The 12,500-nt window shown below is 46.7% G+C and overlaps 1 protein-coding gene across 1 annotated transcript in view; it reads left to right on the forward strand.

Annotated features, from left to right (window-relative positions):
* The window catches only part of LOC307025469 (phosphofurin acidic cluster sorting protein 1-like), a gene marked incomplete at its 5' end in the record, with an annotated part of 26,693 nt that overhangs the window by 12,870 nt on the left and 1,323 nt on the right, over positions 1 to 12,500 (forward strand). The window contains 6 exons of the mRNA XM_079694870.1: positions 1,811 to 1,921; positions 3,987 to 4,089; positions 4,360 to 4,402; positions 4,863 to 4,908; positions 5,414 to 5,495; positions 11,349 to 11,560. Coding sequence (XP_079550996.1) covers positions 1,811 to 1,921; positions 3,987 to 4,089; positions 4,360 to 4,402; positions 4,863 to 4,908; positions 5,414 to 5,495; positions 11,349 to 11,560 — 597 coding nt within the window. The remainder of the gene's footprint in view (positions 1 to 1,810; positions 1,922 to 3,986; positions 4,090 to 4,359; positions 4,403 to 4,862; positions 4,909 to 5,413; positions 5,496 to 11,348; positions 11,561 to 12,500) is intronic.

Here is a 12,500-nt window from a genome sequence, read left to right on the forward strand (position 1 = left end):
TTAGCGATCTTAAAGGTCACATGTCATGCTTTTCCGGTTATCACCCGTCCCCTTGTGTGTTATGAAGGTTTTTCTGCATGTAAACGGTCTGCAGAGTCAAAACCCTCAAAGTACACCCTGTAGGGCGTAAAACTCTAACACAGAGAAGACCTCCCCAAAACGCCTCGTTGGTGAAACGTCATCATGACGTCATCATCCATTTGATTCTTCCGGGTACGTGCTTACGAAAGCACGTACCTGGAACTAAATGGGCCAATCCGTGGAGCCGTTACGTTACGTCCGCGGAGCCGTTACGTTAAGCCCCCGCTGATTGGTGCAAATTGACCAATCCAAACACACTCAGTGCAGGCAGCTCTGCTGACCTCTGCTCCCTGCTGCAGGCTGATAACAGACAGTCTCTGCAGACCCATCCTCACAGCGTCTATCAACCTATAAACCTTTTTACTCAATATCAAGCCACACTTAGTTTTTATTTCGTCTGTGACTTTGTGTGTGTTCAGGTTGAGTTTGGCTGTGTATCGCTAAACAAGGAAATCATGGAGGGGGGGGGGGGGGGGGGGGGGGTCGGGGGGGAGCTGCAGCGAGCCGTGTAGTGGAGAGAGTGAATACTGCTGAGTACACATACTTCACAGAGATGCTGGATGAGAAACCAATGTGAGTTTGGAACATTGCTCAGTATGTTTCTATTTTAGTAGACCTCAACCATGGAGTTATGATCAGTGGAAATGGCATGGGACCTTTAACTTGGGATTTCCACACAGTTTGACCGTTAATGGTCAATGTGGCAAGATCAGGCAACCTGCCCCTAATCTCTGGACCTGCCCCTAGTCTCTGGACCGGCCCCTGGTCTCAGGACCGACCCCTAGTCTCTGGACCGGCCCCTGGTCTCTGGACCTGCCCCTAGTCTCTGGACCTGAGCCTAGTCTCTGGACCGGCCCCTAGTTTCTGGACCTGCCCCTAGTCTCTGGACCTGAGCCTAGTCTCTGGACCTGAGCCTAGTCTCTGGACCGGCCCCTAGTTTCTGGACCTGCCCCTAGTCTCTGGACCTGAGCCTAGTCTCTGGACCTGAGCCTAGTCTCTGGACCGGCCCCTAGTCTCTGGACCTGAGCCTAGTCTCTGGACCTGCCCCTAGTCTCTGGACCTGAGCCTAGTCTCTGGACCTGCCCCTAGTCTCTGGACCTGAGCCTAGTCTCTGGACCTGAGCCTAGTCTCTGGACCGGCCCCTAGTCTCTGGACCTGAGCCTAGTCTCTGGACCTGCCTCTAGTCTCTGGACCTGAGCCTAGTCTCTGGACCTGCCCCTAGTCTCTGGACCTGAGCCTAGTCTCTGGACCTGAGCCTAGTCTCTGGACCTGCCCCTAGTCTCTGGACCTGAGCCTAGTCTCTGGACCTGAGCCTAGTCTCTGGACCGGCCCCTAGTCTCTGGACCTGAGCCTAGTCTCTGGACCTGCCTCTAGTCTCTGGACCTGAGCCTAGTCTCTGGACCTGAGCCTAGTCTCTGGACCTGAGCCTAGTCTCTGGACCTGCCTCTAGTCTCTGGACCTGAGCCTAGTCTCTGGACCTGAGCCTAGTCTCTGGACCTGCCTCTAGTCTCTACAATGTTGTGTTTAAACTATATTCTGTATCTCTTTTATTTATGGTTTTTATGAATCTGTTATTCCATTATGTTTATTTATTGTGTTCCTTTCGTTGTCTTCTTGTTAAGTGTTAATGATGATGGAAAGCACTCTGAATTGCCTCTGTGTCTGAAAATAAACGTATCTTACCTTACCTTACCTTACCTTACCTTACCTTACCTTCCCCCCTCCCCAGGAGCCCACCCTCTGGCTAAGTTCCTGGCGTCTCTGGACAGCCGGTTCAGCAGCCTGTTCATGGACCCCGACTGGAGGGATCTGTTCGGACGAGTGGAGTCTCCTGCTCTGGGTACGACTGACCTCTGACCTCTGACCTGTAGCGCCTCTGACCTCTGACCTGTAGTGCCTCTGACCTCCGACCTGTAGCGCCTCTGACCTCTGACCTGTAGTGCCTCTGACCTCCGACCTGTAGCGCCTCTGACCTCTGACCTGTAATGCCTCTGACCTCCGACCTGTAGCGCCTCTGACCTCTGACCTGTAGCGCCTCTGACCTCTGACCTGTAGCGCCTCTGACCTCCGACCTGTAGCGCCTCTGACCTCTGACCTGTAGTGTCTCTGACCTCCGACCTGTAGCGCCTCTGTCACATCCAAACAAACAGCACGACTGGCCCGGTTTAAACGACCCCCGGTGTTTCTTACAGTGAAGGAGACTGTTAGAAAACTCTCCCTGGTCCCCGGCTTGAGCTTGAACCTCTGATCCATGTATCTGTGATCCTCTCCAGAATGGAAGGAGTCATCACATACAGAGCATCAACTAGTTCCTGAACAGTGTCCTTCACATGCTGATATCCAAGAGAGGGAGTTCCACAGTCACAAGATGGAGGAATAGAAAGCAGTATTCAATGTTTACTTCAGATTAGCTCCACGTCAGAAATGATCATGCTTGTCACATGTCTCTCTCCATAGAGGCTGAATCATCATGTTAATCACATAGCTATCATATGCCTCAAACAGTCCTGATGCTCTTCTAGGTAATCACACATCCTGTCATGTTCACAGCTACAGTTGATACCTTTGATAGCATGTTGCTCTCATGTTGGAAGAGGACATTCAGGATTTTCCCAACAGAGACTTTCTCAGAAGACGCTCCTTTATTGTCGAGTCAACAACTCTCTCGTAGCACATTGAAACAGTTCAGTGTAACCTGAGCGTGCTGAGGCGAAACCAAACTCAATTTCCTTACTTTAGAGGTGATACTCAAACGTCAGGTAAAGCTCTGCCCTTAAGGCCCAGATTTGCCAGTATTTGCCGACTTCGCGCACTGGAACACACCGCAAATCCGAGCCGAGCACGTATGAACTGCGTATGCGTGAGTGGCAATAACTCTCCTTACCAGCAGGCGGCGGTAGTGTGTATTCATCATTCAAAAGAGGCAACAACCGGAACAACCGGAAGACAGAGAAGAAGAACAGACTCCGTGATATAAACAAACAACAAATAGCGTTTTTCTTTCCATGTCCACTCTCGTCCATTGAAAACATGAACGAACAGGAGCTCTATAAACCCATGAGGTGAAATAGCCGTCCGTGTGTGTTCCATCTTCCATTTTAAATTATTTGTTTACCTCTCTCACTTCCGTTAACGCTTCTCATGCACTGATTCGCTAGCTGAACAGCCAATCAGTGTTATCCCTTTGTCCGACTTCCGGTGGTGTTCCCGACGCCGGTTCAACATGTTGAATCGGCAAGAAAAGGCGTCAGGTCGGCAGAAAAGACCCGACGGTGCGGTGCACACCACTCCGAATAGGGCGTGCCCACGCTCATGTTCGGCCCGACTCCCATTTACTGCTGATTTCGGGCCGGTGTATCTGGGCCTTTAGAGAGTTCCGCAGGTTATGAGTTGGAAATATCTCAAGTTTTCATAAAAGTGCTGAGGATGTAATTATATCAAATGGAGAAGAAGCTTGTTTTGGGCCGCAGTAGTCTGTCCTGAACTCTAAATGTCAGACCACAACTATCATAACAAAGATGGAGAAGTCCCTTCGGTTGACCTGATTGGTCGGCGGACATTGGATTTAGCTTTTCTCTCCGTAAGCAGATTGCTCTCCTTGCTCTGCAGCTGTCAGACAGAGCCACACAAAGTGTAAGAGAAGAAGTAGTTTATTGATCCCCTTTTGGGAAAGGTTTGTGTTGCAGCATAAAAAACATGGCATTGCACCATACAAATTAAAAGACAAGAAATAAACAGTAGAACAAATACATTTTGAATTTACAAATGAACAATAACAAGACTGTCATAGAAACCTTAATAAAAGAGCTGGGAGCATTTTTGTTAAACGCTGAGGGAGGCTGGGATGATGATGCTCTTGGACCCTGAATGCACCATCTGTCTAAACTGTGCTCTCTGCTGGACAGATCCTGTGGGTGTCGCAGGGCGAGTGTCTCAGTACCTGAGCGGAGCGGCTGTCTCTCACCTGTGTCCCATATCAGAGGCCATGCTGACCTGCAAACACAAGAGGTACCCGCCTGTCAGGACCAGAGCTCAGACCTGCCTTCATTACAGCTGCACAGGGAGGGGTCTGTCCAGAAGTAACACTGTGGACTTCATGTCAAAGAAAGAAAGATCTACTTTAATTAGAATGCTGAACGTCTTGAGTGCAGAGTTAGCCACAGCAGCCTCTAGTGGACATCAGAGGAATCACAGTGAGACGGATAGGATAGAGACTATGTTTGATTTGTTCATATTTCACATTTCTGCTTTTTGTTTGAATCTGATTTTGTTCTTCAGCCCCGACGACGACTACTGTCAGAAGTTTGTTCCTTTTATCGGGGTAAGAGGAAATGTCAATTACTATCAGACTATAATTACAGAACTGTGGATTAACCTTTTACATTTTAGAACATCATCCAAACTCTGTGTGTGTGTGTGTTTGTGTGTGTGTGTGTGTGTGTGTGTGTATGTGTGTGTGTGTGTGTGTGTGTGTCTGTGTGTGTGTCTGTGTGTGTGTGTGTGTGTGTGTGTGTGTGTGTGTGTGTGTGTGTGTGTGTGTGTGTGTGTCTGTGTGTCTGTATGTCTGTCTGTCTGTCTGTCTGTCTGTCTGTCTGTCTGTCTGTCTGTCTGTGTGTGTGTGTGTGTGTGTGTGTGTGTGTCTGTGTGTGTGTGTGTGTGTATGTGTGTGTGTGTCTGTGTCTGTCTTTCTGTCTGTGTGTGTGTGTGTGTGTGTGTGTGTGTGTGTGTGTGTGTGTGTGTGTCTGTGTGTGTGTGTGTGTGTGTGTGTGTGTGTGTGTCAGGTGGTGAAGGTTGGCATCGTGGAGCAGAACCTCCGCTCCATCTCACGTACGCCTCACCTGTCCTCCATTCATTCATTTTATTATGTATCTTTATTTAGCAGGTTTAACGCATGTCTTCATTTAAACTTGATTTCAAGCTTTACTACTCATTTCTATTCAGAAGTACGGAGCTCACTTCCTGACATCTCTCCACAAACTAATCAAGTTTTACAAATGCCTTATGGTTCACTAACAAACAAAGTGGTTAGAAAATACAAAACGCTAACCCTAACCCTAAATATGATTTATTAGAAACGTGTATTGTGTTTGTCTGACACACGTTTGAAACGTAATGCGTTAGTTTGTAGACAGACACACTGGAAACCATTACAAAGACACAAGAGCTTTTTATAACTACGGAATAATTCTATGATATTCAGCATTTCAATCTTATCTTGATAAAGGAAAAGCATTACATCAACATTGAATCCAACATTCTTGTTAAGTTGCTCTCTGGAGAGCTTGGTTACATATATTTATATAGATGTCATGTTTTCGTTTTCCCCCAACAGTTGACTCTGGCGACATCATCCTGGGATCTCCTCCCAGCCAATCAGGAGCTCCCATCACTCCTCCTCCCTCCCCCTCCACCAGGTGCTTCCTGTCTCATTTTGTTTTTAATAACGTGTGCATACTTTTTTTATTTCTTTCCTCACTTTACCTGCTGTTGTATTCATGTGCATTTCCCCGTGGTGGGACACATTGAGGATTTCTGATTCTGTCAAATGGAACAATAAATTAACATATTCAGACAATAGTTACAAAATGGCTTTGGACTCCAGCCCGGACATTTTCAGGATAAAAAAATGTCAGTCTTAACCAGAAAGTGGCGCAGTCTGACTCTGGATGGTCTGATTCTGATTACCATGAGGAGTGTTGTGATCTTTGGATAGAGAGCACAAGGTGAACAATTATTTTAAAACTATATAAGCAATCTGTCCAGAGTCCCCGTTAACTTCAAAATCGACCCAAAATGTGTCACAATCGGCCCACCTTCTGGCCTCTCTGGTTACAGGGGACTGTCAAAATTGTCCTGATCAACCAAGTCCATCTTTTATAATTGTCAACATAGACTATAATGCTAATTAATGCAATTTATGCTAATTGTGTAAATGTCCAAACGCATGCAGGTTATCATCCGGCAGCTTTTATGTTCTGGAGACCATACTTTACATTTATAACATAACTGGCTGGTCTACCTGCATGCGCCATCCGACCTCTGCAGCTCATCCAGAACTACAGGACTACAACCCTCAATACTCATCACACTTACAGTGACATTCCTTTTCACTTCAGGATCATCTGGAGAAAGAGAGCTTTGTGACATTTTGGTCTGGGTTCCCTGGCCACTGGGACTCCTCCTCTTGCAGGAATTGGGGTCCATGTAGCCATCTTTTAGACTTTAGGAAGCCTTCAATGTTTAGCCCCCGGGAAGCATCATCGGCCAGATTTCGTTTGGTGTCCACATATCTCCACTGAGTCTCATTTGACATGTCGTGAATAACTGCAATCCGATTAGCTACAAAAGTGTGGAATCGCTTGGTTTGATTGCAGATACATTTAAGTACAGACTGGCTGTCTGTCCAAAAGATGGATTCTTGGAGGTTTAGCTGTAGCGCTGAGCAAAACATCCGATCCATCCTTGCAGCTAGGGTGGCCGCTGTAAACTCCAGTCTGGGTATATTCATCTTTTTGAGAGGGGTTAGTCTAGCCTTTCCCATCACTAAAGCAACATGAACTTCCCCCAAGCTGTTGACACATCTGAGATAACTTGCAGTGCCGTATCCTTGCTCACTGGCATCACTACAGTGATGCAACTGCATGGTTTCCACTTGGCCAACATCCTCAGGTTTGAAGCATCTGCTAACCTGCAAATGTTTTAATTGTTCCAACTCAGTCAGCCATTTTTCATATGGTCTGGAGAACTGACCAGGGATTGTTATATCCCATCCTCACTTAGCCTGACGAAGACCTTGGAGAACTTGTTTTGCCTTTAGTACAAAGGGGGCAGCAAGACCTAACGGGTCATATACTGAACTGACAGTAGAGAGCACAGCTCGTCGGGTAAGGGTCCGGTTTTTTATTGCAATTTGGAATCCAAATGTGTCGTCTTCAATATTCCAGTACATTCCAAGAGCCCTTTCCACAGGTAGCTTCTCTCTATCCAGGTCCAGTTCCTTGATCTGTTTGGCTTTGTGTTCATCTGGTATAGCAGCCAGGACAGCACGGCTATTGCTAATCCATTTTGTTAGTTTGAAACCTCCTTTAGCACATAGTTCACTCACATTCTTAGTGAGGATAACAGCTTGCTCTTCTTTTGCAACAGATTTCAGGCAGTCATCAACATAAGAGTTTGATTTAATGGTGTCAACTGCAATTGCATCACTCTGGCTCTTATTATCTGCTGCTGTCTTTTGCAGGGCCAAATTGGCACAGCTTGGAGAGGAGATGGCACCAAACAAATGAGCTTTCATTCGGTACTGCTCTAAACTTTGGCTTGTGTCACCCTTTGGCCACCATCTCAACAAGTTTGTGTCCTTTTCGTGAACTCGAACTTGGAACATGAACATCCCCTCAATATCTGCCATGATGGCAAACTGTTCCTGGCGAAACCTCAGCAGAACGCCAAGAAGTGAGTTGGTTAGGTCAGGTCCTTCTAAGAGTTCATTGTTGAGTGATTTCCTTTGTATGAAGATGTACAATCAAATACTACTCTTAGTGTCTTTTTTCGCTTGTGGTATCCCCATGGTGGGGTATGTACCACACCTTGCCATCATTTGGATGAAGGTCCTTTGATGGCACCTTCTCCGCATAGCCTTTTGTGATTACATCTTCCATGAAAACCTTGCACTCTTCAGCCTAAGCAGCATCCTTCTTGAATTTCCTAGCAAGGCCATGTGCTCTTTGCTCAGCTATACGCTGATCATTGGGCTTGATGACATCACTATTAGGAAGTGGAAAGGTAGATCAAAGTGATTATCCTTCAGAGTAGCTGCACTTCATACCAGCTGCATGGATTTACTTTCTTCAGCTGACATTTGAAGTTTTCCCTCATATTCTCTCTCTCTGGGAAATCCTGATGATACTGATTTACAAGAAGCTTTTCCAGTTGTTCAATTGAGATGCGGTTTACTGATGCCACTGGTCTTCCAAATGTGTCCACAGCTGTAGTGGAACTAAGCGGTCCATTGACGACCCATCCTAAGAGAGTTCTTACAGCATAAGGAACACTACCTTGGCTACTAGATTTGCCAGGGCTCCATTGCCTTTGGGACATCTACTCCGATTAGGAGTTCCACGTCCGCATCAATTTCTTGTAGTTGTATTTCCTTCAAGTAATGCCACTTGTTGAGATCCTTCTGAGAGAAAAGGTTCCTCTTTGTCACTGGTATCTTTGTTTGTGTGTATGTCTTCTGCAGATCAATAAAGTTATTCCCATCCAAATCACCCACTTGTAGTCCAGTTATTTCATAGCTATCCCCTGGGTTCTTTTGACCCATTGTCTGCTGGAGAACTGTAGTCTTCCGTCCTGTTGTATTCAGCCGTCACATCAGATTTTCTGTGCAAAAGGTTGATGTGCAGCCAGGATCAAGAAAGGCATGTTTGTAACGTTTTGCTGCCTTTGGAAACTTGTATTTGTTCTGGTGCTATTCACAGTTTGCCGTCTTTTCCAGCCCCGATGTCCTCTTCTTTATCCAGAACGACAGGAGTTCCACTGACTGATCGTTTAGTCCAATTGGTCATGTGGTGGTTTTCATTCTCTGTTGGTTTATCGATGTGGAGAATGCTAGGGTGCCTTCCTTGGCAGTGTAGGCATGTACTCCTTTTCCTACACGCTTTGCTCCCGTGTCCCTGGTTAGACATCCAAAGCATATGACTTTCTCCTTCAATAGTTGCACGTTTACATCACGTGGTTGCAGCTTTAACATTTCACATTCATTCAGCGAGTGCTTGCCTTTCTTGCAAATGCAACAATTACCATCCCACCTATCTGTAACCAGGCTTTCAGGTCGTTGATAGCTTTTTGGACTTGCAGTGTTACAGTTCCTCGTTTCTATTGCCATGGCAAAGCTACTACTTTTACCTCGTTGGTTGATTTGCTGTTTGGAGTAGGATGTAGTAGCCTTTGGGATGGCTCTCTGGGATGGCTTGACATCATGAATATCACCAAAGAGGGGATCTTGCAGAATGCTGGCTTGCTTTTCCATAAACCCAACCAGATCAGAGAATGGGGCCCTTCTTTGGTTTCGTTCCAGAAGCTCGAATGCTGTATTTCTCCACTTTTCCTTCAGCTTGTATGGCAGTTTTGACACATTGAGCTTTAAAGTAGATACAAGGTCCAGTTCTTCCATGCTTTTTAGTTCCTTCATAGCATTGCAGCATCCTCTCAGGTAAAGGGCATAGGCATGTAATGCTTTTCCATCATCAGGTTTAATCATGCTCCAGTTGAGGGCTTTCTCCATGTAGGCATTTGCAATTTTCAATCCATCTCCAAAGTGAACTTTCAGAAGTCTCCGTGCCTCAGCATAACCTCTCTCTGGTTCCATGTGAAAGCAGCTCCTCACCAGTTCCCTAGGTTGGCCACTAGTGTATTGTTCAAGGTAATAAAGTCTATCATCATCACAACTAGTTTTATTCTCAATGCCATGTTTAAATGCTCGCATGAATGTTTGGAAACTTAAAGGGTCACCATCAAATACAGGTATTTGTCTGGAGGGAAGTGAGGATTGTTTCTGATGTAACATTAGTAAATCTGCCATATCGTTTTGCCTCTGGATCACAGCTATCAAATCTTTACTATGACTACTAGAGTCTGATTCCTCAGAACTTTCACTCCTTGGTGGCTCTGATGTTCTCGGGCCCAACAGTGGAGCTGGTGGCTCTGATGTTCTCGGGCCCAACAATGGAGCTGGTGGCTCTGATGTTCTCGGGCTCAACAATGGAGCTGGTGGCTCTGATGTTCTCGGGCCCAACAATGGAGCTGGTGGCTCTGATGTTCTCGGGCCCAACAATGGAGCTGGTGGCTCTGATGTTCTCGGGCTCAACAATGGAGCTGGTGGCTCTGATGTTCTCGGGCTCAACAATGGAGCTGGTGGCTCTGATGTTCTCGGGCTCAACAATGGAGCTGGTGGCTCTGATGTTCTCGGGCTCAACAATGGAGCTGGTGGCTCTGATGTCTTCGGGCTCAACAATGGAGCTGGTGGCTCTGATGTTCTCGGGCTCAACAATGGAGCTGGTGGCTCTGATGTTCTCGGGCTCAACAATGGAGCTGGTGGCTCTGATGTTCTCGGGCCCAACAATGGAGCTGGTGGGTCTGATGTTCTCGGGCTCAACAATGGAGCTGGTGGCTCTGATGTTCTCGGGCTCAACAATGGAGCTGGTGGCTCTGATGTTCTCGGGCCCAACAATGGAGCTGGTGGGTCTGATGTTCTCGGGCTCAACAATGGAGCTGGTGGCTCTGATGTTCTCGGGCTCAACAATGGAGCTGGTGGCTCTGATGTTCTCGGGCTCAACAATGGAGCTGGTTCAGAGGTTTCTAATGCAAGTGCAGGTATTTGAGCTCTGGGTTGGCCGTGAAGTGATGTTTTGGCAATGTGGCTTGTCAAATATTCATTCATTCCATCTCTTTCCTGTACTGTAGAATGTCTTTCAGGGCCCACATAGAAACTGTCAAACACCTTTAATTTGGCTTCAGACTCGGCTATATGCTCCTCCAGTTCCATTCTCTCCAATTCAGCTTGTAATCTGTTCTTCTTCATTTCCAATGCCTGTTTCTGTTTTAATGTGGACATCCGTGCTTGTCATGCAGCTTTCTTTGTGGCTACTTTAAGATGAGCTGAGGCTATCGAAGTCGCAGATTGTCTTGTTTGTTTTGAACATTTTGATATCCTAGACTCATCGGATACATTGGAGATACTACCATGAGGATTAATAAGCATCTGAGGGTCTGGTGGAAAAGTGCTCCATGAAACCACTTCCTTTAGGAAATTCTCAAGTGTTTCCATTTTGGGCTCATACCAGTCCAACGTCTCATTTTCCTTTATTTCAGAAGGTAAAAGCATTTGGACGTATACTAATAAAGGGCTGGCTTATCTAAAGCCAGTTGAGCAGCACTTGAAATGTTTGGCTCTATGAAACCTGATGAACTTATATGATTCTGTTTCCTTCAAGGTTGTATCTTGTTGGTCGAATGCACTTATTGTAAGTCTCTTTGGATATAAGCCTCAGCTAAATGCAATTTAATAACTAGGGCCAGGACTCGATTAAAAAAATCAATCTAATTAATTACAGGCTTTGTAATTAATTAATCTGAATTAACGCGTTAAAGTCCCGGCCCTAGTAATAACACTGTGGGGTCTCAACATCTCAGGTTCACAGCAGGACTCTATGATCTGACTATAACTTAAGATAAGAATCCTAACTCCTCCTCTTCCTCTCTCTGTGCAGCTGTCTGGGCGAGGTGAAGGATCTGCAGGTCGACTACTGGAGCCAGGGAGGAGGAGGAGGAGGAGGAGGAGGAGGAGGAGGAAGAGGAGGGAGGGAGGTTGGGATGAAGAACAGCCTGAAGAGTAACTTCCGCTGCCTGCAGGTGTCCAGGATCAGTGGGGGGGGCGAGCTGATGAGCATGACGGTGGTGACCAGAGAGAAGAACAGGAGAGGTGAGGAAGAGGAGGAAGAGGAGGGAGGGGAGGAAGAGGGACCCTAACTGGAACATGACAGGGGGCTGCAGTGGGATAGTCAGTTTCTCTCAGGAACCTTCCTAACGGAGTGAAACGACCCGGAGGTCCCTCAGTGGCAGCCAGGATAAGAGCTGATCCTCTGAAGCAGGGCTTTTCAAAGTGTGGGAAGGGGAGCCTCAGAGAACATAAGAACAGCCACGCCCCCCCTCCCAATTATTTTTATTATTATTATTATTGGTGTTGTTGCTATAATGCAGGGGTATTATGGTCCAGTGGAAAGCCCTTACCTGCTGGCCTAGTTCAATCAAAGTGGTTACTTTCTGTGGGCACTGTAGTTTTACACACCGTCTGATTTGACTTCCTCAGGACTTCAAACTGTTTGTTGGGGGAAGACCCCCACAAAGAAAAAAACATATTTACACACGTAAGGTCATCATGTTAACAGTTTGTTATGCTCATCGAGTCACCCGTGAGCAGAGCATCAAGTTGCCTATGACAGGTGAATGCAGCGATTACCCTCTTGTTCAGCAACACGCCTCACAGACTGATTAAGATCTAAAGCTTTAGTGCGTTTTGATTCAATGCTGAGTGCAGCCACGCTGACAGTCTCTCTTTCATTGTAGACCGCACCTCATTCCTTCAGTCCTTGGGTCCGGATGCTTCTCGTTTTGCGCCGTCCCGTTCAAATGAAATCGCCGCCAATCACATTTCCACGCTCGCACCAGGGCCGGGGGAGGGGTTACAAGGCTCGTGTCTTGTGCTGCATTCACTTTCTCTCATAAATGTCCGATGAGCCACAACCTCCCCCGGGGAGGCGCGCCTCACACTTTGAAAACCGCGACTCTGGAATGATAGGAAAGGAGGTTTCAAACTTCCTTTATAACCTCCTTTAGCTTAGGAACCACTGGACCTCCCTTAC

This window comes from Notothenia rossii, assembly GCF_949606895.1.
Source record: "Notothenia rossii genome assembly, contig: SUPER_1_unloc_1, whole genome shotgun sequence".
Taxonomy (NCBI): domain Eukaryota; kingdom Metazoa; phylum Chordata; class Actinopteri; order Perciformes; family Nototheniidae; genus Notothenia; species Notothenia rossii.